General features: G+C 34.4%; 1 protein-coding gene across 2 annotated transcripts in view; it reads left to right on the top strand.

The window, feature by feature from the left end:
• Window positions 1–27,559, top strand: part of LOC149784855 (paired box protein Pax-6-like) — a 66,818-nt gene that overhangs the window by 6,886 nt on the left and 32,373 nt on the right. For both annotated transcript variants that reach the window (XM_089978429.1, XM_089978430.1), the window contains one exon: window positions 6,474–6,545. In XM_089978429.1, coding sequence (XP_089834555.1) covers window positions 6,474–6,545 — 72 coding nt within the window. The remainder of the gene's footprint in view (window positions 1–6,473; window positions 6,546–27,559) is intronic.

The following is a 27,559-nucleotide window of genomic DNA, read 5'->3' as shown; positions in this document are numbered from 1 at the left end:
TTGATAGGGATATGCACCGTATGTAATCTTTTGTTAATGTGCGATATCAATGTTCAATAATTTTGTTAATAGTTTAACCCTTAAATTGGTCGTGTTTCTCTTGTTTAAGTTATTTTTATTCCTTTAAGAAAAATGTTAAAATTTTGCAAGCTTCTCAATATTAACGTACCCAGAATTTTGTTGGGGTGAATTCCTCTAAACATGGACTAGTCACTGCATTCATAATTGTGATATGTTCTTTAATAATTAGGGAAATGATGATGATAAGTTTTAATTAAAAAATTCGTGGTCTGCATATAACATCTTCATCACTCTTGTGTTTTTGTGTGTGTGTGTATATATATATATATATATATATATATATATATATATATATATATATATATATATATATATATATATATATATATATATATATATATATATATATATATATATATATATATATATATATATATATATATGTGTGTGTGTGTGTGTGTGTGTGTGTGTGTGTGTGTTTAATTTCGCAGAACACTCCACCTAACCTCAATTCCATTAATATAAACCAAATATTTTCTTTTCAAGAAATAGAAACAATATTGTATTCACTCTTGAACTAGCTATTCCAATGGGATAGTTTATATTAAATTTACTTCTTTTTCCTTTTATTATATTTGAATTTTGATTTCAATATTTCTCTTTTTACTCGTGTGTGTTTGTGTGTGTGTGCGTGTGTCTGTTTACCGCCAGTTTTCTTTTCTCCCGGACAACTTTCTCTAGCAAGATAGTTTCTTGCTGTTGCTGTTTATAGCCAAGATATAGTCTGTAAATGTTGGCACATTATCCCCACCGTTGAAATGATATTTTACATCAATATAAATTTGATTTTTTTAAAGAAAATATTGTTTTTTGCCGAAGTCTGTCTCTTTCCCGAAATCTTTCTCAAGCTAACGCCTGGGCTCTCTGATACGTCTCAATCGGCATAAACAAGCCGAGAGATTTTGTCGCTCGTTTTGGATTCGAGTGTGGAAAGAGTAATGACTACAAAGCACGGACAAATTAGCGAATATCACTTTGAATCTAAATGCAGCAATAAATTGCAATTCGATATAATCTCTAGAACGAAGGAACGAGTCATTCCATACACAATCTGGTTCCTTCATCCCTATACCTTGATGCAAATAGTTTTTATTGTCAAAGATTTCATCCCCGCTGTCTTGATCGAACTTCATACATTTTTCATGGGGATCTTGTGACAATCCTGGTGTAATTGTGGTTGAATCCGTGGGCTTAGGACGAGTGTGTTCCGCTATCTGGGAAAATGACCTATAGAATTGATTCATCCTCGCAAAATCTTCAAGAATTACGTACCGTTTCTTCAGACTTATCACTTATCCCGGGGCAGGGAACAAATTATTGGAGATAAAAAATTTCATGGAGCATAAACTGGTAGAGCATTACATTTTCGGCGTGATTTACTTCCTGATCCTGCGAATTAATCAGAAATATCAATAAAAATATGGACCCAGACGATCTTTCCTGCAGTAAATAATGTTTTGTAGGCATGAGGTTTATCTTGCATACATTCCAATATTCAACAAAGAGCTAATTTATTCATGAAGCGAGCAATGGTTGGTTTATAACACTCTGCAATTCTGTCTTTTTTATTTGTTTACTAATCTCTTTTCATAATATAAATTTTGCATTTTGTCTCTCATCATTAGATATCAAGTAGGCCATAAATCTGTGTTCTTTATGTAAATTATATACGAGTAAAAATTAATTTCCTTGATGTACACCAGGAAAGTACGTGGAATATATTTATTTCTAATCACGTTTTACGTTTAACTGTTTAACAAAAAACATAGATGTTTTGTTACTAATTTATTGCTAACAGAGAGATCTAAAGCGGATTTCTGATGATAAAAAAAATTGACATAAAAACAAAAATGAACCATATTTTCATTCCAATAAATAAGCAAAGGATGTTCCTATCGTACGTTTTGACATAAATTGTAAATTTTCCTGTCAAGTGTTATTTACTTTTCATGTCAATTTCTACTGTCATTTTTTTCCTGAGACAACCATATTCTCGTGATGATAATTGACACCTCATCTGAAGTCTTTAGATTGTATTTTATCACTGGCAGGACGCAAAAGAAATAAATAAGGGGAAAAAAACACAAGCAAAAAGTCCCCAAAACAAGGCCAATTTGTGTTTTAGTATTTCTTAACCACATGTTGACAACTGACAATTTGACATCTGGTTTATCGCCTGTAGACTACAATGTTAAGCTGCCAGATTTCAGAGTAATGTGATGACTTTAATACATAAATGTCTGTGATGACTTTAATACATAAATGTCATATATATATATATATATATATATATATATATATATATATATATATATATATATATATATATATATATATATATATATATATATATATATATATATATATATATATATATATATATATATATATATATATATATATATGACATTTATGTATTAAAGTCATCGTTGTCAACATCGTCATCAAATTTATACACCTACATATCTATATATGTCCGATGGTAGGATTCGTACCCGCACCCTTTCGATCGTGAGTCTGGCCCGCTAACTACTGAGCCACCGTCGTTTTATTTTAAACAAAATTATCTGGCACTTAATTACCATACATCTATCCTTTATTTCTTATTGCATAATGAGTATGACATTAACAATTAAATAATTAAGCTTTGCGACTTATACTTCACCAATTAACACAAAATATTTAAAGCAAAATCATTATCATTGTCATGATTAAATTTTTTAAAGTTTCATATCATTTAAACTTTTACAGATCGAGCAAAAAATAATATAACATGAATTATTGAATATTGGTACAAAATGCTTCTAATATGATAATCATATTGATTCCGATTTCCTTTCAATAAATTGAAGAAGAAAAAAAATATCCTGCCGATGGGACTTTATGTATTTAAAATAAAACCGTACAGAGTGTTAAATACATTTCAAGTTGTACAGTACATAATGATAATTATATTTCAAGTTGTACATTATTTGATAACAAATGCATTTCAATTTATACCGTACAGAATGATAAATACACTTTTTAAGTCATCCCATACAGAATGATAAATACATTTCAAGTTGTACAGTATTTACATTTCAAATTATCCCATACAGAATGATCAATGCATTTGAAGTAATTCCGTACAGAGTCATAAATACATTTCAAGTTATACCGTAAAGAGTGATAAATACATTTTTATAGACACGGATTACTGGTTATGATGTTTGCAAACTTTAGCAAACAAGAAAATTAAAACTGAACTGGTTCGATGTCGTCTTGACAGCAATTTCAACTTAACTAACAATTCTTTTTCGATTGCAAAAATAATTTTTTCAAAAAGAAACTGTGTGGAAAACACATTGGTGTACCTTGAATGATTTGTCCATTATCTGTAAATTTATATGTGATTTAGATTAACTGAATGAAATTTTATTTATTTTTAGTAAGTATAAAGGCTTCAATGTGCTCATTTCAATTCAGATCATGATTTATCAAGTGCTTGTTTTCTGTATGCTAAGTCAAATGGTCATTTCGTAAATAGGATTCATTTATTCCTCTGTGAAAGAGAAGAGACAGAATTATTCATCCCTTGTATCGAACTTGGATTAAATAGATAATGCAATTTCAAACGAAACTGACAACTCTCATGACGATGGTTCAATTGGCTTTTATGTACGTGTGTGGGCGTATCATTACCTGAGAAAACGTCCCCTCCGACAAAATTACGTCATATGCAAACTTGCGTAATGTGATGAAATTTTTAGTCATATCGTTCTTTCATTATGTATTCTATCTATTGTATATAAGCGTGAAATGAACTGAATTCAAACTGGAACAGACTGTTTTATTTAAAATGTACCAAATTACACAATGGTAAAGTTATGCCCGAAGGAACGTTTAGTCGCTTCGACACACACACACACACACACGCGCGCGCGCGCACATCTGCACACACAAACGCACACACATATTATCACACACATGCACACCTATTCACACACACACACACACACACACACACACACACAGACACTTACTCTCTCACATGCACATACACATGAATATAAATTAATTCAACAGAAAGTCAAGAACATTATCTATGACTGTATGTCTGACTTCGTTTTGAAATGAACACCAATTCATAACAAATGCCTATAAGTATTTACAGTTAAAATATGTATATTGATGATATTTATTCATAATCAAGAGTACCTGTTTGAGTATAAAACACTTATATATATATATATATATATATATATATATATATATATATATATATATATATATATATATATATATATATATATATATATATATATATATATATATATATATATATATATATATATATATATATATCCTAAATCGCAATCCTGCAATGGTTTGTATCCATATTTGAACATTGAACATTGGTTGCTTTCCATGGTAACTTCCCTTAAAAATTAATGCATTTTTTTTAAATATTTCTGTTTTATCTCTGCTAATATTTCTTACAAGTATCTAATAACGTTTTTGCTTGTCAGGTAATTAACATTTTTAATCTTATAATAGTATCATAAATCCATAATACAGCTTTACACATCGTTTATTTGTGATAGAAGATGTATTTCTAGACCAGAAATTTTAACATCGACGTCCTGTTTATTAATTGAAGAATTACATACACTTTCTTTATAGCTTACATGGCAAGCTTGAGTTCAATATAAATATTGTTTTCATAATCTCATATATGATGAAGCAGTTTCTTGCATTTCCTATATGCTGTGGTATGGGAAATTTCAATTTCTACTCTGGATATACGGCTCTTGATCCATTTCACATGATACAGGCAAGAAACGTTAAACTTTCACAATAGATGAAAATGTAGAGTTATTGATTGCTTGTATTAGGCATGTCGTGAAGTGAATTACGTTAATGAAATGTGTCCTCTACTAATCATATGAAATTTGATAGGACTCTTGTAAAACTACTCATAGCGAGTGATTGCACACTGCCCATGGTCATGCTTGACAAAGCAGAACAATATGTGATGTACGTTGTCCGGAAACATGTTTTAAGTTTAGTTGCTAGGTAGCTTATCTTCTAAATGTAAACAAATTAATCAGCGACTCATCTCCATATTAAAGAATTCATTTTAATTAGCGACATCTTCACAAAATCGTATAATATTTATTCCAATCACCTACAAAAATCTGACTTCAATCGAAGTATGTAAACAAAACTCTTTGATGCAATCTTTTAAGTTTTCAGAAGCCATTGTGTGTGAGGGTGAGGTAGGGAGGCAGATGAAAATTCAATATTCAGATTCTTTGGTTGATAAAAAATGAAACCATATAAAAACTATTGAGCGAAACCACAGCGTAGTAACGACTGTATGTTTTCGGTAAATTGCTATTTTAAAGGATGAATTTTTCATCTTCATTTCTTTTTGGAAAGTAAACCATGCTTTATTTTATACTAGAAACCTGCGTACATCTCGCCGAGTTATTCCTGTATAACCACGGTTTCCATGATGACTTCGAGTTATTCCTGTATAATCTTGGTTTCCATGATGACTTCGAGTTATTCCTGTATAATCAGGGTTTCTAGGGTGATGTCGAGTTATTCCTGTATAATCTCGGTTTTTAAGGTGATGTCGAGTTATTATTCCTTTGTAACCACGGTTTCTATTGTGATGTATAAATTCAACTGCATGGTCGTTTGAGCACTGCTGTTTTTGAATCTGCGGTTCAGTTGAGATCCAATATCGTAATAGGACATTTTGGCTTCAGAAATCATAAATAAAAAGGCACACACCACACAGCAGCGTTGCTACACTGAGAGAGAAAAAAATATCGCAAAATGCAACCATGTGTTCAGATTTTCAATTTAAACAAAAGTTTATTAAATTCATTCCATTTTGAATGCCATATTTTAGAACAAGGACTCAGAAAAAGGAAATAGGTACGGTGCACGAACTCATTGCGATATATATTATACTGTTATACCAAACGACAGAGAAAGAAAGAGATACATACGAACAAATTATCATAAATCTAGGTACATCTTGCTCAGTCAAATAACTTCAGAGCGCAAGTGTGGCTCGACTTTAATCTCATTCTTCCTCTATTCACCATCGAATGGCATTGTCGCCGTTCTGCAACAAGAGAAATAATTGTTTTTCTTATACACCGATCCTTCCATATGTGTTGTTTTTAAAATTTGCTATACATCGTTTCCGTTTGCTTTTCGCTCAGTTATTCGGCGAATAATAAAAATGCGGACTATTTTGTTTTGACAACAAAGTTTAGTTTCTTGATTTCCTTGACATGGTTGATTTCCTCTGACCCAAAACTGAGCTGGAACTTTGAATTTCAAAGAAAGCTGTTTTAGCCATTATGGTTAATGCTTCAGTTTTGTAATTTCAGAAGACGAAAACAGCACAAGTTCAGAAAACAACGGTAATACAACTGCCATTCCAAAGAAGAAGTCAAAAAGAGGTACGTGGTGACACTTTTTGTTACCGTAAACGAAAACGAAATATTATTCCTTGGCAGAGTGCATAAGAAAACCGGTAACTAATCATCATAGAAAGCTTCGGTCGTTTCCACCAAATGTACATTCTTCGAGAAAGATAAAAAAAACAACTTTTTTACATATCTTATTTTTGTATAAACTTATATGTACTTAGATTCGAAAGGCAAAGACTCTTGCAAAAGTTCAAGTTGTAAAATTTCTTAAAACAAGAGCGAAAGCTACCTTTGCAAGGCAGGTGTGGAAACCCAGGTGGACAGATAGATATCTATGAAAAGTAACAAACTTTCAAAATGTTTAAAACATTACTCACTATGACTTCAAAACAATTTGGAAGGGCATTCAATTAATGAAACTAAAATTAAAGCTCCTCTTCTTAATCGAATATCAATCAGCTCTTCTTAATCGAATATCAATCACCTCTTCTTAATCGAATATCAATCACCTCTTCTTAATCGAATATCAATCATTAAATATTGGAATATTGAACTATACGAATCATAACACCATAAAAGTGCGTTTTTCTAGTAATTCCATTTTGTTGAAGTTAAGCAAATCTGAAAGTAAAAAATCTTTTTACCCTTTGAAGAGAAAATGAAGTTGTTTTCCATATAGAAGAACTTAGAAGGTCCCGATTTAGAAAATGTCAACTACATGATGACGTGATATTTGTATTACCTGTCGGAGAAATCAGTGCTATCTCATGTAGGTGAAAAAAGTTCAGTTCTTATCCGTATGACTAAAAAATTGGCTTTTCATCACATCCATACTTTTATTCAAAACAGAAAAAAAAACAGCAACACATCTTTGTGTACTGAATGGATATATTTCGTACGATAATTTATATATTTTACGAAAATTTAAATTATTTCATTAGCAACCATATCCTGTCTATTTAAAGTAATTTGATATATGCATGGTGACGAAAGCGTAAAGAATGTGCAACACTGCTTAAGAAACCTTTGTCCATTTTTATATATACAGAGAGAGAGAGAGAGAGAGAGAGAGAGAGAGAGAGAGTGAGTGAGAGAGAGGATTATATATAAAGAACGAAAGAGGTTTTAAGAATCCATTTCTAAAAAACAAATGTCGAAATTATATTTCATACGAAAGTACGAATGAAAATGATTATATTCTGTACATTTTTTCATTCCTATCTTGATATCTGTCTCCATTACTGTCCACGTAATCTTAAGGACACATTATCAAGAGGTCTGCGCCTTTCAAAATGAGTTGCATAAATTAAAACACATTTATGTGGAACAAACAATAATAAGTGAAATTTAAAATGAGTCACAAATAATTTGAATTGCCTGAAATAGAATTCTTTACTTTTAAAAAGACAGCCTTCTGTAAAAAATGATTGGCTAAATCTGGATATGTAAGCACAAGTTCTGGCTCTTAAATTTGGCAATAAATCGTACAAACCATCTTGACCTTAGTGCACGCCCCTTTTGCTTACGGGAAAGTGATGAGTAAAGATAATACGAGTCCTTGACGAAAGTATATGCCTAATTATGATAGAAACTAAAACAATGAGGAAATACTTATTTAGGTTTGAACCAAAGGTTGAACACAAATAAATTAGATAATTTACATTTTCAGACCCTAAATCTTGCGCGGTTGAAAATAAAAATGAATCCAAGTGAGTAATGAATATTTCCGTTACTTGTCTCTGTACTTTGTATGCAATTGTTAAAAAGTCTACCATTGAGGATCTGCACTTTGATATCTTTAGCAGTGTTGTCTTGAGATGCAATTTAGTATTTAGTTCTTGGCTGTTCGTAAGGCTATGGTTGGTTGATGTGTGGAATGGTTTTCTATGTTCAGTTAAACAACGAAATGTATTGTATATCCCTTGTTGGGCATGGATCGTGCTACGGATCGGTATATTTTTCTTCTTGAAATCGGGCATGTTGCATTATATATATATATATATATATATATATATATATATATATATATATATATATATATATATATATATATATATATATATATATATATATATATATGGTCTTATCACCTTAGATCTTGGGTGTAATTTTGGTATACATTAATAATGATACACGTAAGGAATACATATTTACATATTAATTTCTAATTGAAAGTACTCTATGTTTTAGTCTACTGGTACAGACGCAGGAAAATTAAAATCTGAAGAGAAAATTCATATTTAACAATTTCAATATTCTTACAGTAATGCTAAATCACACAAAATTCAATGCAATGACCTTTGATAGATTTATTTGTTCACACATATCTGAGAGTTAATGTGATTTATAACATTAGAAAAGCAAATAATAATGTTTATGTAAGGTTTTAGGAACCTTGATTATGTCAGATAAACTCTTGCGCCATATTTACATAGCTACTGCTTTGTTTGATTGCAAACTAAATTTGTAGTGCTCTCGACACGCTTGACGTGTATGGACCCGTTTATCATAAAATAAGGTTCGCAGGGAATATGCGTATTTTGAAAACTACGTATTTCTTTTCTTCTAAGTCTCTGCTTGAATAACCAACAGTGATGCTACATATTGCTTAAAGGACAAGGGCATATGTGGCAAGATATGCTTCACCCGAGTTCCATTTAATTAAATTTCTGTATGCCTTACCTGTTCCAGGTAGGACAGGTCCTATGGTTCTGTCTAATGAATGCTGGAGAGCTATAGCAATGTTTGGTTTAAGCTCAGCTGCTGTTATTGATATGATTGAAAGTAATTGTTAGAAAAGATTTATTATTGATATGTAGTCTCCGCCTTAGTCCCTGAATAGCAATAATTGATTTGGACTATTATAAACAAAATAGCTGCAAACTGTTCCGTATCAACCTTATGTAAAATATAAAATGATGGTAAAAGCAAAAATCATTTGAGTTAACGATAGCTGTATCCCTTTCTGTCTTGCTTTAATTGCGAACGCTTTCTACTAGTCTCCCTAACGACTACTGTATTCTACTCTCTTTTGCATTAATTGTAAATACTTTATAATAGTCTACCTAACGATCGCTCTCTCCCTCTCTCTTTTGCGTTAATTGCGAATGTTTTATACTAGTCTCCCTAACGATCCCTGTATCCCTTTCAGTACTGCGTTAATTGCAAAAATGTTCAACTAGTCTCCCCAGTGTGGAGCTACAATGAGGTTACATATTGCATATTTTCTTCTCGTCTCCCGGACGTGGAGCCACAAGGGGTTTACATATTGCATATTTTATTCTCGTCTCCCGGATGTGGAGCCACAATGGGTTTGCATATTGCATATTTTATTCTCGTCTCCCGGATGTGGAGCCACAATGGGTTTACATATTGCATATTTTCTTCTCGTCTCCCGGACGTTGAGCCACAATGAGTTTACATATAGCATATTTTATTCTCGTCTCCCGGATGTGGAGCCACAATGAGTTTACCTATTGCATATTTTCTTGTTGTCTCCCGGATGTGGAGCCACAATGGGTTTACATATTGCATATTTTTCTTCTTGTCTCCCGGATGTGGAGCCTCAATGGGTTTACATATTGCATATTTTCTTCTCGTCTCCCGGATGTGGAGCCACAATACGTTTACATATTGCATATTTTCTTCTCGTCTCCCGGACGTGGAGTCACAATGGGTTTACATATTACATATTTTCTTCTCGTCTCCCGGATGTGGAGCCAAAATGGGTTTACATATTGTATATTTTCTTCTTGTCTCCCGGATGTGGAGCCACAATGGGTTAACATATTGCATATTTTCTTCTCGTCTCCCGGATGTGGAGCCACAATAGGTTTACATATTGCATATTTTCTTCTTGTCTCCCGGACGTGGAGTCACAATGGGTTTACATATTGCATATTTTCTTCTTGTCTCCCGGATGTGGAGCCACAATAGGTTTACATATTGCATATTTTCTTCTCGTCTCCCGGACGTGGAGTCACAATGGGTTTACATATTGCATATTTTCTTCTCGTCTCCCGGATGTGGAGTCACAATGGGTTTACATATTGCATATTTTCTTCTCGTCTCCCGGATGTGGAGCCACAATAGGTTTACATATTGCATATTTTCTTCTCGTCTCCCGGACGTGGAGTCACAATGGGTTTACATATTGCATATTTTCTTCTCGTCTCCCGGATGTGGAGCCACAATAGGTTTACATATTGCATATTTTCTTCTCGTCTCCCGGATGTGGAGTCACAATGGGTTTAGATATTACATATTTTCACGTTGATTTATAAAAAATCTTGGTCTCGATTCCATTTTCTTAATTGTTTCATTCTCAAATGTCCAGAAAATGGTATTTCTGCAAGGATAATTCAGTTTGCCAGGTCAATTCACTACTGTTGTATTTGCAATTGTGACTTTGGGAGAACTTAAGTATAGTCAAATAAGTTTGATTACCTTTGAAATAAAATGAAGCTAAAATATTTTAGGATATGAGTACGAAACGAAATAAAATTCGGATGTTCCCTGAACTTTGGTCAGTGAACATAACTTCGAACCGTAGAAAACTTGACGAAAGAAAACACTTAAATTCTCTCCAAATCAAACAGGATATATGATCTCGATGAGGAACGGTCTTTTCATATCTGTACATCATCTGCATGTGTATATATGACCCTCTTCAGTCCCAAAGAACAAATTAGTTAGGTCCGTCATGAAAACCCTGGAAGGACCACTGACCCACGAGAAGCTACTGGCAAGCTTTCTCACGTACCCACGTTAGCTGAATCTGAGACTCGAACCCACCCAGACACAGGTGAGATGGTAGTGATCCGGAACGGGGAGCGCTTTAGACCATTCGGCCACTCGGGGCCCCTGTTGACTTTGGTAAACGTTGATTAGTAAGCTACTTTATTTTAAAATAAGAAAATGTTTTTCTTTCTTAAAACTGCAGCTGCGGTCATGATTTAATGTTATTTTTCGTAAACGTTATGACAAGAAGAGTTTATCTCAAAAGCACAAAGGTATGATTTACTAGTGCAGGGAATTATAATAACATATGACTTTCATAGCTGATGCTAAAACTTTGGTATCCCATTCTAATATAAGCCACATATACAAATGACAATCCTCTGGAAATATCCCTGATCCGTATATATTTGTGTGGCCTCTGGAAATATCGCTGATCCGTATATATGTGTGTTGCCTCTGGACATGTCATGGACATTAATACGTTACATTAATACGTTTCTTATGTATTGTTCACAATGCTTTAAAAGTAATTTGTTAAGACTCAGTGTTAAACCGACATTGTTGGATTTGTACTGAGTTCTGGAATTGAAAGGAACCTGACTTTTACATAAGGACACCGATGTGAGTGCGTTTCTTTGTATGGATACAAGTTACTCAACCAAAGCTATTTAAACCAACTTCACTTACGACGGATTAGATGATGCACGTTCTGGCGTCTATAACTTACATAATGTAAGGTTGTGATCTACAGAAAAAGATTGGCTAAGACGACACTAATCGTAAAAGGATGAATCTGTCTTAGTGTATCTGACGTGAACTGAACGATTAAAAGTGTGCCTTAATGGAATAGGCTTGAGTTGCTTTGTCTTGCAACCGACCAAAAACAGCCGATTTCCATAGTAAATGTATGGACATGTAAAATCTCTAATGACATTCCAGGGATCATAGAACAAAGGTAATAAAAATGACTAGTTAGTTTAAAACAAACAAACGTTTTTCACTAAAAGCAAGCATTTTCACTGTCTAATTGGACCACATTTTCATGCCTAAACTCGAAGCGTCTAGTATTTTCAACTTAGTTCACACTCTGAGCTGTATAGTTGAAAACCCTTTACTCATAATCACTGTGATTTCCAATAGACTGCAAAAGTGTTTTTATTTTGACAGATAGTTTTATTTTCGAAAGCCACTTCCTCTAATGACATTACTGGAGATAATTACTTTTGAAACATTTAATTAGAATTCCTGTTGCTTTTGATGACGCCGACAGGAAGCCAACGACTCTCTTTATGACACAGGGCCTGCATTTCAGTATTATAGTTTTAGCCTGGGATTAACGGAAGTCTAGAATCCAGAGATCTGATTGGTTGAATTTTAAATCTGTAGTGTTTTAAATTCAACAAATAAAATATCTGAATCCTAGGCTTAAACGTTTAGACATGTTGTTGACATAACGTTTAGACATGTTGTTGACATAACGTTTAGACATGTTTGTTGACATAACGTCGAAAAGCAATATTTCGTCTCGTCATCAAACATGATTTTGTGAAAACCTCTGGAATATGTGGTACAAAATTTGTTTCATATTTCAACTCAAATCAAACTGCTGTGAGTCAATCATGATACACTTTCAAAAACTATTGTTTTGTTCCATACTAAGAAAAGATTGAATTTTCATGGCCTATGTTAATGATCTTATACCAATATGTTGAAATAACTTTAATCAATAATTTTCATCTCCTGTAACTCTTTATTAGGATTCAATTCAAATATCATAAAATGTCTCGACAAATGTAATAAGCAAAATTGATTTTTGACTCAGCATGTTGCTACTTGTGATCCTGCTCCTCATCAGTTCCAGATTGCCTTGAACATTTATTTCTGTCTGAAATGATACTGTTCTCCAACTAACAAAACATAAAAGCTAGTAACTTTACATACGCAGTGGCGTCGCTAGGGGGGTGCGGGGGGTGCGGACCGCACCGGGTGACACCATCTCAGAGGGGTGACACCAAAATGAAAAATTACAAATTTTACAGAGCACACACTGCTCGGTCTAGTCGGATTTCATAAGCGGATAACCGATCATAGTTAAATACATGACTAGCAGACACAGCAGTGGCGTCGCTAGGGGATGCGGGGAGTGCGGACTGCACCGGGTGACACCATTAGAGGGGGTGACACCAAAATGACATTACTAAGGATTCTGTATGGTCTGTTACGGAAGGAGGACCATGGGGGTGACACCATGAGCTACCGCACTGGGTGACACCAACCCGAGTGACGCCACTGTACATACGCGTACGTGCGTTTGTGTTTTTAATAGAAAAAAAATTATTTATTCCTATTTAGAGTGACCTCCCCTTTATGTGCACGAGCGTTCTCCTATTAGACCGTACCATTTATTTTCTTCCTCTTATTTTTCCTTTTTTTGAAAGGATTCAAAGATCCCAACATTATATAAACCTTCTTTTAGATGTCTCAAAATTTAATGACCTGAAATGTAACATGGCTTTTCGTATGACGATCAGGTTTTATAATGTAAAATGACCAGAGCTCGGAACAAAAGCAATTCAAATATTTGACAAGACCTAAGGGAGCAATTATCTTCATCACGTCATAACATGCATACCTGTCATCATTTTCTGCAGTCTTGATAAATTGTCCATCGAATCAGACAGGCTTAATGAAGGATTTATTCCCTCAATAAAATTCAAACACGGTCTTTTGATTACTACGAGGAAGTGCACTTTTACATATACAAAACTCTAGGGCTGAAAAAAAGTGTAACACACCTGCGAGGCCATACAAGCTAAGCTTCATCCACAGAGTAAAAAGACGATCGGTATAGAATGCATCATGACTAGAGATATATGTGCATGTACAGACAGAAAGATAAATATAAATTCAAAATCTGAATGCCATTTTATACCGGTACTTCACATATCAGTATTTATTTATTTATCTATTTATTTATTTATTTTATCTCGCGAAGACACTTCGTGGAAAAATAACACTTGCGTTTTAGAAGAAAATACGGACGGCGAAACACACACACACACACACACACTCATATATATATATATATATATATATATATATATATATATATATATATATATATATATATATATATATATATATATATATATATATATATATATATATATTACGCCCTTTCTACCATTTATTTAAATATTTGTTATTTGTGATTAAGTATTCTATTCGATTCATGGATTATCCTTCACTAAACGAACTTGAACTCAAATAGATGTTCTTTTAATTTTCATTTAACTATGTATTGTAACCAATAACAATGTAATAAAGCTATATAGGGATGATAAAAAAAAATGAATTTGACTTGTGAAAAGGATAATTTCTGTCTTGAGACCTTGTCAATAGTGAAGTACGTTTTTCAAAGGTTCGAAAAAAATTATTATATATAAAAATGAAGCATGTTATGACAAAACTGCATGAAAAGAACATATTGAATATAAAATAAGGGGACAATGAGGGATCGTAGCCAGTTATCTTCCCTTTAAATCGATAGGTGGCAGCAATGAATAATGCGGTCAAAGATTATTTCTGGTATACTTCCTGCTTAGCAAACAGGCCATAAAAATATATCTTCATCTTACTTTACAAAAGTTCTCAATCGTATCGATTATGGACGTTAACGTAGACGAGAAAGGGGTTACAAAAGTTCTCAATCGTATGGATTATGGACGTTAACGTAGACGAGAAAGGGGTCACAAAAGACAAGGAGTTAAATTATCTAGACGAAAATAAAGGAGTCAAATCGAAGGATAAGTAAATATTAGGCATAATCGGTGATTCTGTAGTACACTATAACTTAGGGGCAAAGGTTGTTTAGGCATATTAAGACACTTAACATTATGATACTGCGTGCATGAAACAGGTATTATACAAGACAAAAACACAGACAAGTAAATACTGAAACAGGTACGATACAAGACAAAAACACAGACAAGTAAATACTGAAACAGGTACGATACAAGACAAAAACACAGACAAGTAAATACTGAAACAAGTACGATACAAGACAAAAACACAGACAAGTAAATACTGAAACAGGTACGATACAAGACAAAAACACAGACAAGTAAATACTGAAACAGGTACGATATAAGACAAAAACACAGACAAGTAAATACTGAAACAGGTACGATACAGACAAAAACACAGACAAGTAAATGCTGAAACAGGTACGATACAAGACAAAAACACAGACAAGTAAATACTGAAAAATTCTGACGTATCAAACATTTCACATAAATGAATAAATAAAATAACTTAAATGGCAAGAGCAATCAAACCATGACAAACTATTTATAGCAGGATATAAACATTGAAATGAATCCCCTAACGTTAATACATTATCGGTCATTCATGCTTTTTGAAGAACAAATATACAGAGATTCAAAAAATCCTTTTGTCCGGAAAAATTTGCTCCATAAGAATTCCTGAAATTTTAAGTTAATGAAGGGTTAGAGTATCCCAAATTATCTGCCGCATTGCCTCCCTTGACTAAGTCTCGGTTTGCTATTATGTGTTACGTCATTCTAGAACGAATCGACCATCTGCTAATGTTGAAGTATACTGATTCAGTAGTCATTTCAAACAAAAACATGGGATTTTTTGCAATATATGGTCACAAATTGTAATTAAAAAAACACAGAAAAGTGTTTTTGTTTTCCTTTATATTTCTAAATGAACACGCATAAAATAACGAGCTGCGGAGTATACTGTGCCAAATCGGAATGTATTTTCAATAGATTTCCGAGTAGACGCCACTTAGACGCCACTGCTCATTTTATTTATTAAAATTATGCATATTACAAAAGATGAAAGAAGGAGAAGAAGAAAAAGACGAAAACGTAGATTGAAAAATAATCTCCAATACAGAGCTTCATTAAACGTTTCCTTATTTGCTTTGTATTGGTGTACGAAGAGCAGCGAATATCAAGTACAACGAAGTATTACGTTGCGGTTGGGTTTACAATGGTCCCCCATGTAGCATTTCAAAGAACTACAGTTTATTTTCCAAGAGTATTATTGATAAATTAAATCAAAAATGGGGATCTGATGTATTTTTTTTTTGTTTGTTAATATGCCTTAAAAAAATTAAAAATACACAGCCGTTATTTTAATTCACATTAGTTTAATATTTTTCCAGTAGATGTGATTTTTTTAATCTCTCTCCACAAATCTCACGATGGCCGTATCGGACGTCGATGCAGCAGTAGTCATTTTTAATTTCTTAAATTTTATAGGGTTATTCGACCTAACACTTATCGCGTTAGCCCCTACACTACAGTCTCGAAGTTATCGAGTTCTTTCTTCTAGCTATTCGTCACACACATCAACGGAAGGCTAATACAATCTTTACGTTATCGAGTTCTTTATTCTAGCAATTCGTCAAACACATCAATAGAAGGCTTATAACAGCGGCGACGTTTGTGATGGTCATGCATTTAGGCACAAATATAAATTTATATTAATAACGCATTTAGTCACAAATATAAATTTATAATAACAACGCATTTCACAAATATAAATTTATAATAACAACGCATTTACAAAATAATGGTCATGCATTTAGTCACAAATATAAATTTATAATAACAACGTATTTAGTCACAAATATATATTTATAATAAAACGGATACGGATTATCAGATCTGGAAAGTTAAAGAATAACTTAAAAACAAAACAGTAGCCTCCATATTTGATCTTTAAAACTCTTATAATCTGGACATGTTGTTTGTTTGGGGGGAGGGGTCTTTACCGAAAGCTTGAAAGTTTATAGTGGCATGTATATCTAGTGGGAAGTCGTTCCATGCCTTCGTCTGAGCTCTGACTGCAGAACTGATCTTGTTCATACCCATTTGTATCAGAAAAGTAACAAAAATCATTCGCTCATAAATTTAAATATTCTTCTTTAAGGAAAATAGGTAAATCATTTATATAAATAACAAACAAAAGCGGCCTCAGGGTTGATCATTGACGAAACTCTTGTACTGATGATAATGTATGTATGCGATGATATGTATGAGGTCCCAATTCATTTAAGAAGTCACAATTCAGGTGAGTGTCCTTTCCTAAAACCAGACCACGTAGGATAAAAGATTGTTGTCCGTGAAATAAAAGCAGAGCTGAGAACAATTTACTCTGAAACATTTGGGCAGTACTGACGGTTCAGACATTGGACGATATCTATATGGATATGATCTACAACCTTTCATTAAACAAATACTGAAATACGTGAGTTTTTCATATATTTGGAATTGTGCCTGTTGCTAATGAACAATTAATTATGTGTGCAAGGCTTTTCGAAAATAATAGGGGGTCTATATGCTCTTGAATTTAGACTGGTAGATGTTAATGACTGCGGATCTTTTATTACTGACGTTTAACAATATGGTTTGAAAAGCTTTAGTCTAATATATGCTTTATATGTTTATTTCTTATCCCTACATTATGTATTATCAGCTCATAACCTGGCGCGCCAGTGCACGCGTGCGCGTGCGTCAGTGTGTTTGTGTACTCCTCAATCAAATATAAACTGAGCTTAGTTTGAAATAATATAATAAGTGAGAGCCGGGTCTCCAATGAGTCAAGACTGAGAATTCAGTGTCCCAAGCTAATTTAAAAAACAGATGAAATAACAGCAGGAGAATTAATCGCGGTTAAACGTTATATTTGGTTAAAATTTTCATCAACTACATAAGATTACTCCTTTTAATTTATCTCCAACATTCTATTGAGAATCCTCTTCGAACCGCTTCTTACTACATATTTCGAAAATCGGACTTATGATGGACAAGTAATTTCTTTTACAGCACACACACACACACACACACACACACACAAAAGCACAAACACCAGATCATATCATATCATATCTCCCACGGTGAAATGCAAAATTTGTTTCTGGAGTTGCGTCACTTTCTTCCTACATAATTAAATTCCACAGTAATGGTCGTCCAGAGAATAATAAAGGAGCCCACGTAAAAACAACTGGTCCAAATTAAGAAGAAAACATAGTCTGGGTAAAACACGTGCAGTAGTGGAAATTCAATCAAATAACCTATAGACTAAACAGACTGGGGAAAGTTATACTCTAGAGAGCACGGACCGGCATTTCAGATTCCGGTTTATGATTTTAAAACTAACCCATCCGTGCAACAGTTTCATTTATTAATTTTGAATGAATAGTCATGGATATTATTTTGCTGTATTCGACCCAAAATTAGAGTTTAAAGTCGTTTTGCTGGCTACATATTTGAAAATAATGATGACAAAAGAGAAGTTATTTTCTCTAGCTTTGGAGATAAAGAATAAAATGTTGAAACAATAGTTTCATCGCAGACTCCAAGGCTAATAAATTATTTTGCAATTTCTCCTTTTTGAACATCACTCTTTCCACCAACTAGCGTAAAACTAAAATTGATACAAACTTCTGAATATGTATTTGCATTTCGTGTTATTTATTGTTGATATATACATACAAATATGTGGAAAAGTAAATTATTTTTTTTGGGAACCTGCATATCGACGATGTTTTATTGTTTTTATTCTTGTTCTTGTTTTTTGTTTTGGATGTGTCTTTTTAACTTGGGGGTAAAAAAATTAAACTTTACAGTCGAAACTGTCGTTACCAGGAGCACGAAGAAAATGGCCCTCAGACATATCGGCTCTTTAACTGAGGTCCGTTTCTTTAATTATTTTGCTGTTCATGACCTTGAACAACACTTTCTCAGACACGTGACATTTTGGGCAGGTTGTGCCGTTACATTTTAACTTCTGTCGGTGGTCGATTGCAGAGGAAGGTAATTAGGCTGTAAATGGATTCTGGTATGACCCATGACTATTTTATCTGGGATTCGGTCTTGCTTCGTATTCTAAATGACACAGACATGGATATATCAATTACATCACTGGTGATTAATCACGAGATTAATGATTATTAATCAATCCGACGTTTGGAAGGTTAAACGTTAACTGGCTGATTAGACATCTTGTAATCGCTGACTACTAAACACGGCCTGCTTGATTGATAAGTTACTAATATTCCTATCGCCTTCCAATTTTCCGATAAAATTAGGTTCCCGATGGCGATGTCTCGGTGACATGTTCCTTAATTTATTTATGGTGGCTGTTCGACATGCACAATGCCTTTATTTGGAGGTAATTTAAGACCAATTTAGGAAAAAATTCAGCATCAGTTGGTATTAGCCCCTCAAGAAAGCCATTTCCTTCTGAGCATTTTTCAAAACGGTAATAAACGGCATTCTATGAATCTAATCTGAAAGATCACAGATCGTCACTTTAAAAATTAATTGAGTCAAAGCAGATGTAAATATATTGATTAAACAACGTGCTGATTTTCTGAAAGTTTTATGTATTTAGAAATTTCAACTGTCCATAAGGCAATAACAAAAAATTAAAATGAAAGAAAATTCAACAAATTAAAGACGGATGAATATGAGCCATAATAGAAAGCAATCGGTAAACATGAATTATTATGAAATCAGTTGTCGTATGTATGTATGTATGTATGTATGTATGTATGTATGTATGTATGTATGTATGTATGTAAGTGTGTGTGTGTGTGTGTGTGTGTGTGTGTGTGTGTGTGTGTGTGTGTGTGTAAGTATGTATGTATATATGTGCATTGGAAGCTAGTCTGTGATATAAACGAATAAGGTCTTTGTACGCCTAAGACACATGTCCGCTTCTCAATGCGATGCGCAAGCGTTACGGCTATCATTTAGCATGGCAATGTAAGAAAAATGCTCGATATTACAGGTTACAGTGGCGTTATGGAAGAATGAGTAACATTAAAAACTATTCTCTAAAGCATCTGGCACGTGCCGGTTTTCTTTCAATAAAATCCTGCAATTGTAGAAAACATCACAAAGCACGAGTTTTCAACATGTTAGGGTCATATAGCTACACCCAAAGTATTACAAAAAACTATGGCGTAATTGGAAGTATCAGCAAGTAATTGCAGATTTCTTTGGAAAAGGACTCTACTTCATTGAAAACGTTTCTTCTTAAATAACAGTTTTTTTTTTACGATCGATCTGGCTCATCAAAAACCTGGATATCCGGATTATTTTCTTTAACTGCACGACACTCAGAACATCTCGAAGAATACGCCACACGTTCAGATTGCTACAAACTAATTGCAGGCATATCAAAGACATTCACCTGCCTGATAAAGGAAATAAACGTCAATGGCGTAGAAGTGTATTAAATGCACGCGACGATTGTCATCTGATTTAGTTAGCATTTGCGCGCGCTGGCAGTAAAATGTTGACATTCGCCGATGGGGATGGAAAGGACAGGAAGTTATTCATTCTCGGAACATTAGATCTTAGATGATCAGGAAACGGAATGAGAAACCCGAACCAGTTACGTTCGTCAGTGGTCACCGGTATTCATCTAGCCAGTGTATCTCACTTTTACATGGACAAACGATACGAACGCGTTTTCATATAAGAATGGATTCTACCGAACATGAGCCCATATCAAGAATACACAGAGTAATGATATAAAGTATTAACATGGAATTGAACATTGTGACTCAATATGACATTTCTACAGTTGAAATTAAAAGACTTATGTTTCCACTTGTTGTAGAATTGCTTTTCAGCAATTAACATTATAGATGGTACTAATAATATAGATTGCTAATATTTAACCTTTATTGTTCGCTTGGGTTACTGAATTATAGCATTACTTAAATACAGGTGAAATTAAAATAACCGTGAATGGATAAACGGAAGTGCAAAAATAAAAAAAAAAAACACAGAAAATAAAATTACTGGTGGGGGGGAATGATAACTATGATAATTGCTTTTTTATTAAATGACTATGATAATTGCTTTTTTATTAAATGGGAAGAATGTGTAATGCTGTAGAACTGGGCATGATTCCATTTATGATAAAAGTTATTCACGACCCTTTTCATAATGTCCGGCTTATAAGAATTGGCCACGTGGCAAAATGGACGAAACAAAAGGCAAACCGCTTTGATACTGAATATCTATTCTTAACTTAATTTGTTCTATAACTTTCTCACATGCATATCTTTCAAAGTATATGTCGCAAACGGGCACCGATCCCTCCTCGCGAATAATTTGTAATCGTTTGAATGCAAATCTTGATATCCTTTTGCCCCTAGGCTGCATTTGCTATCATTTAATTGTAACAAATTGTATCATTCTTTTGCGTCTAATTACTCATTTTACATGCGATCAATCCTATCCTGCATTATGATTGAAAGTAGTACTCCGGGCGATTACTACGCGACCAAGTCACCCCATGTCTAGTCATTATCGGCCTTTTAACGCATTTATTGTAGTTTGCTGTTTTGAGGCCCTGGAGCATCAAACTTTCACACAGATCTCTTTCGCTTGGTGTAAGGCGGTTGAGTGTTATCTGTAATCTCACCGTTACAATTTTGCTCAGCCATTCTGAATTAGATATTTTTCTAATCTTCTGCCTATCGCCAATCAGCGACTGTGGACGAGCGACATTAAACGTGTGGAGCGTTCAGCGGTGAAAACAAACACCAAATGTTGAAAATTGTTTCTGCAAATGGAGTTGGGAACTTGGACAAATACTTGCATGAGAAATATTATCTTGTACATTATACTGACGATACACAATGGCATGAAATGTTCACTAACTATTAAAAAACCCATAACCCAAGAAGAAGATTAGCCAAAGAAAGTCTATGAAACCTGTATACCAACAAGTATGAATACATCCCACTCCACCCCCAAATCAGAACTCTCTCGGTAAAATTTGATTTCTATAAATAATTAATGAATTAAGAATGCGAAAATAAACAATCCATAGTTTCAAGGGGTGGGGGAGACGCGCCTAAACGCATTTCTGTCACTTGTGAGATGCATGTAACATTTTATAATTTATACTCCTTAACAGTAAAAATCTTGACAACTAAATTGTCTTCAGCTTTTGGAGGATGTCGAAATTCCAAGCCAACACCTGTTATTTTTTTACATCCGTTAAATCTGCGCATTTTAGCATGTGCTTGCAAATAACTCATCAATGTACGAACTATGCTATCCGTATAAGCAGATGAATAACCCATCAATGTAACAATACTATCCGTACCAACAGACGAATAACCATCAATGTAAGAACAATACTATACGTATCAGCAGACGAATAACCCATCAATATAACAATACTATCAGTACCAGCAGACGAAATACCTCTCAATTTTATGTAAATATATTGGCTGATGAATTTATGATTTAAAGGCATTTCGAATAACAATGAGTAGGTAACTGTATAACTTTCCCTCTTTAAATTTTCGTTACAAAATAAAATGCTACTTAATATAAGCGATCTAGCACAATGGACAGATTGTATACCGTCCAATCATTCAGTCAACAAACGAAACAAACAACATTGAGAGAGAGAGAGAGAGAGAGAGAGAGAGATTTGGATTTTTAACGTAGCTTTAAAAACCAGGCCGACCAGTCCTAACACTGACCTCTTAATGCTGAGCGCGAATCGAGGCAGCTGTTAGTACCATTTTGTAAGTCTTTGGTATGACTCGGCCGGGGATCGAACACACGACCTCCCGCATCCGCGGCGGACACTCTAACCATTAGGCCACCGGAGCGGTCGAGAGGGAGAGAGAGGGAAACAACTATGTTGCCACCTATAATGAATTCTTACTCTTTCCAAATTGATATTTTACTCTGTGAAATAGTGATCAAAATAAAATAATATTCAGCGTTTTGTGCCGACATTTGTCTGCATCATTTCCGTGAGAATAGCAAATCCACAAAGAAAAAGTACGAAAATATTAAGATGTGATCAGAAATGTGCACTCAAAATACACACACACACACACACACACACACAAACACACAACATAGTTGCTTGAACTATCGCCCCGCGGTCCCTGCAATAGGGATAAGGGTACATTTAAGAATCGGCATCAATAAATAAGACATTTAAAGCACAACATTGCAAAAATATAAGAAGCGAAAGTATGAAAAAAGCAACTCAGCAGGAATGCGAAAGTCGTATTTTATCCAAGCAAGTCTTGTATACATACTTTCTCAACATTTTGCTCACTGTAATGTCCTATAGTTTCAATCAAACTGAGAATCTATGTTAAAAATGGTGCAATCAATATGATAAAATGTTTGCCAAGTATGTCTCCTTCATCAAGATGGGTTTTGAAACTTGGTGCAGAGAGGAAAAAAAGATTTATTCAAAGTTATTTCAATGCTAATGCCGCTTGACTTCGCTATTAACGGAAGGAGACATTAACAACCTCAGAGGTAAATGACGCATTTTAAAATCGAGACCTTGACGGTAATTACATTGTAGTGAAACTAAGCAATTAAATTATTTAAAATGTTTTAAGAGATTTAGCTAATTGCTTTGAACCCAGGTAAACATTATATTTTGTGAATCCCCGTAATCACTGCCAGCAGAGGTCTTCGAACAAAACACGCTGATTTATGGGCGACTGAACGCACCTTTGGTTGTGACTGACCGACTGTACCTGAATCCGGGCGGTACCACTGAGAGTGGGGTGGAAGAATTTGGGGTGGTGGAGATTGATGTAACGTGGTGGTGTGGGTCCGCCCCCCCCCCCCCCGGAACGTTTCCTAAAGAAGTTTTCTTTACAGTTAGATGGTTTAAAATTATGCCATGGAAACGTTAAAATGCAGACGCTAATAAGGGCTTCACTTTCTTGGCCCACACGAACTGCTCCCTCCGACAGACCCCTTGTCTATTTTTTTCATTCCACTCTAAAAATATATTTCTCTACCAGCCCCTGTAGTAGGCAGAAACTGTTATACATAAAACAGAATCACAGCATTCCTTCTAACATTATGTCTTACAAATTTATTAAATGTATATAGAGAACACTCGTTAATTCACGAGATTGGTTGAGGTTTCGTTTGACTATAAGATAATAGACCCACAGTATATATCATCTTCATTGCCATATTTGCGTATAACACAACAAATGGGCAATAAAAGAAAGTACACAAGGAAATGCTGAAAAGAATATATATTTGTAAAATCCTTATTGCTTTACCAAGTAATACCTAAGTACAACAAAATAGTAACTGTACATTTGCAGATACTTACAAGCAATTTCCCTGTTTGGGAACGTTACTCCAGTCAAATATTTTCTCACCAGCAAACAAAAAACATGCTGAAATATTGTACCGTCACGTTGTTTGCAAGCTTCAAAGCCGCCATCACAGAAAACGGCACAGAAACGTGTTGACCTTTGACATTGTTCTTCGACCCAAGTGAACTCTGTCAGAATTACTTTTATTATTTATGCGCGTGGGAAGTAGATCTTGTTTTTCATGAATCTCATACTTTTCTTAAATGGACATTTCATGTATCATATAGGGAGTGTTGACAACAAAAGAGTTCAGCTGTTCCCCATATGTAAGCTGTGTGCATGTATTTGGCCGCCATATCTAGGTTCCGTGGGGAAAAGGAAGAAAGTAATTACCCTTCCTGCGCAAGGTTAAATTACATTGTCTACAAAAACTTGCAAGTACTAGGCTAGGAGTCCGACATAACAGTACCAGGAGACAAATGTGAAAATTGATGTCAAATGTGAAAATTTAGAAGCAAATCATTGTTTCAGATTTTCATCACGTCATCATTGATATAGTCAGTAAATAAACGTGACGCAATCGTGCAAAACTTCTTAAGAGGGGTAGATTATGAGCACTTGATTTTTAATTAGGAATATTTGGCAAATTTTATCATGAATTTATTGCCAGAGTTTACGGCGTCAACCTAAACGTTTCTTTAAAAGATATATAATATTACTTGAAACTCTGTGTCGTCCCTAGTCTTAAAAATACAAACTGCTAAGTTTGTTACTTGCCCTTGATGAAGATTCGTACAGGAAATAGCAAATAAATAAATAAATAAATAAATAATGCAAAACTATAGACACTTTGACATATTTCACCTTAGTGTTGTCGTTATTTATGAACTGAGAGATGATTTGTTTTAAAATCTTGTCAGATATGATTGTATATACTTTATGCATGAGACATTTGAGTAAATTTCTATTTCCAAAATTTAAATCGTTATTAAAAGATAACCATTAATAAAGTAGGTCAAGAATAAATCATTCCCTCTTTCCTATATATTTCCTTGTTTCCGTTTTGCTTTTATTTTTGTCATTTAAATGAGACACAAGAGTGAAAATACCGAGGGAACACTCCTAGTCCATTTTCTCTAAAGATCATGTAGGAATAATACTGAGGGAACACTCCTGGCCCAATTTCTCTATAGATCATGTAGGAATAATATTGAGGGAACACTCCTAGCCCATTTTCTCTTTAGATCATGTAGGAATAATACTGAGGGAACACTCCTAGCCCATTTTCTCTATAGATCATGTAGGAATAATACTGAGGGAACACTCCTAGCCCATGTTTCTAAAGATCATGTAGGAATAATACTGAGGGAACACTCCTAACCCATTTTCTCTATAGATCATGTAGGAATAATACCGAGTGAACACTCCTAGCCCAAGTTTTCTAAAGATCATGTAGGAATAATACCGATGGAACACTCCTAGCCCATGTTTTCTAAAGGTCATGTAGGAATAATACCGATGGAACACTCCTAGCCAATGTTTTCTAAAGATCATGTAGGAATAATACCGAGGGAACACTCCTAGCCCATGTTCTTTATAGATCATGTAGGAATAATACCGAGTGAACACTCCTAGCCCAATTTCTCTATAGATCATGTAGGAATAATACCGAGGGAACACTCCTAGCCCATGTTTTCTTAAGATCATGTAGGAATAATACTGAGGGAACACTTCTAGCCCAGTTTCTCTATAGATCATGTAGGAATAATACCGAGTGAACACTCCTAGCCCAATTTCTCTATAGATCATGTAGGAATAATACCGAGGGAACACTCCTAGCCCATGTTTTCTAAAGATCATATAGGAATAATAATGAGGGAACACTTCTAGCCCAGTTTCTCTATAGATCATGTAGGAATAATACTGAGGGAACACTCCTAGCCCATTTTCTCTATAGATCATGTAGGAATAATACCAAGGGAGCATTCCAAGCCCAATTTCTCTTTAGATCATGTAGGAATAATACCGAGGGAACACTCCTAGCCCATGTTTTCTTAAGATCATGTGGGAATAATACTGAGGGAACACTTCTAGCCCAGTTTCTCTATAGATCATGTAGGAATAATACCGAGTGAACACTCCTAGCCCAATTTCTCTATAGATCATGTAGGAATAATACCGAGGGAACACTCCTAGCCCATGTTTTCTAAAGATCATATAGGAATAATACTGAGGGAACACTTCTAGCCCAGTTTCTCTATAGATCATGTAGGAATAATACTGAGGGAACACTCCTAGCCCATTTTCTCTATAGATCATGTAGGAATAATACCAAGGGAGCATTCCAAGCCCAATTTCTCTTTAGATCATGTAGGAATAATATAGAGGGAACACTCCTAGCCCATTTTCTCTTTAGATCATGTAGGAATAATATACCGAGGTAACAATCCCAGCCCATTTTCTCTGCAGATCATGTGGGAATAATACTGAGGGAACACTCCTAGCCCATTTTCTATATAGATCATCTAGGAATAATACTGAGGGAACACCCCTAACCCATTTTATCTATTGATCATGTAGGAATATACCGAGAGAACATTTATAGCTCAGTTTCTCTCAACAACATGTAGGAATAATACCGATGGAATATTCCTAGCCCATTTTCTCTGTAGATCATGTAGGAATAATACCGAGGGAACACTCCTAGCCCAGTTTCTCTACAGATCATTTAGATCTTTTGCTAAAGATTATATACTAGAAGTCAAGACTGGTGTGTTTATTGCAAAACATTTACAGTGGGTCAGTGCTTCCAACAGTATCAAGCACGAACGGTACTGTAGCTATTCTTGTTTGACTTACACGCTCAGTCGTGTGCACTCGCGAGATTAATAAAACCCTCAGCTGGTACCGTACCGGAACCGGAAAAGATCACGTGATTTCTCATGGGCTCCTTCTCAACTAGCTATTCGCATGGCTGAACTCTTAATACTGTATAATTCACCTCCTCGTATGCGATTCTTGGTCATCAGATAAATGTCTTACATTACTGTTCACAATTGTAGTAGAATGTCAATTACACATCTGACAATCACAAATGTACTTTTTTTTAACCTTAAAACGCTTAACACATGTTTGT

Source organism: Sinohyriopsis cumingii, chromosome 13, assembly GCF_028554795.1.
Source record: "Sinohyriopsis cumingii isolate HCF-2022 chromosome 13, ASM2855479v2, whole genome shotgun sequence".
Classification (NCBI taxonomy): domain Eukaryota; kingdom Metazoa; phylum Mollusca; class Bivalvia; order Unionida; family Unionidae; genus Sinohyriopsis; species Sinohyriopsis cumingii.
Note: the sequence above shows the minus strand (reverse complement) of the source record. Positions and strands in the feature narration are given on the sequence as shown.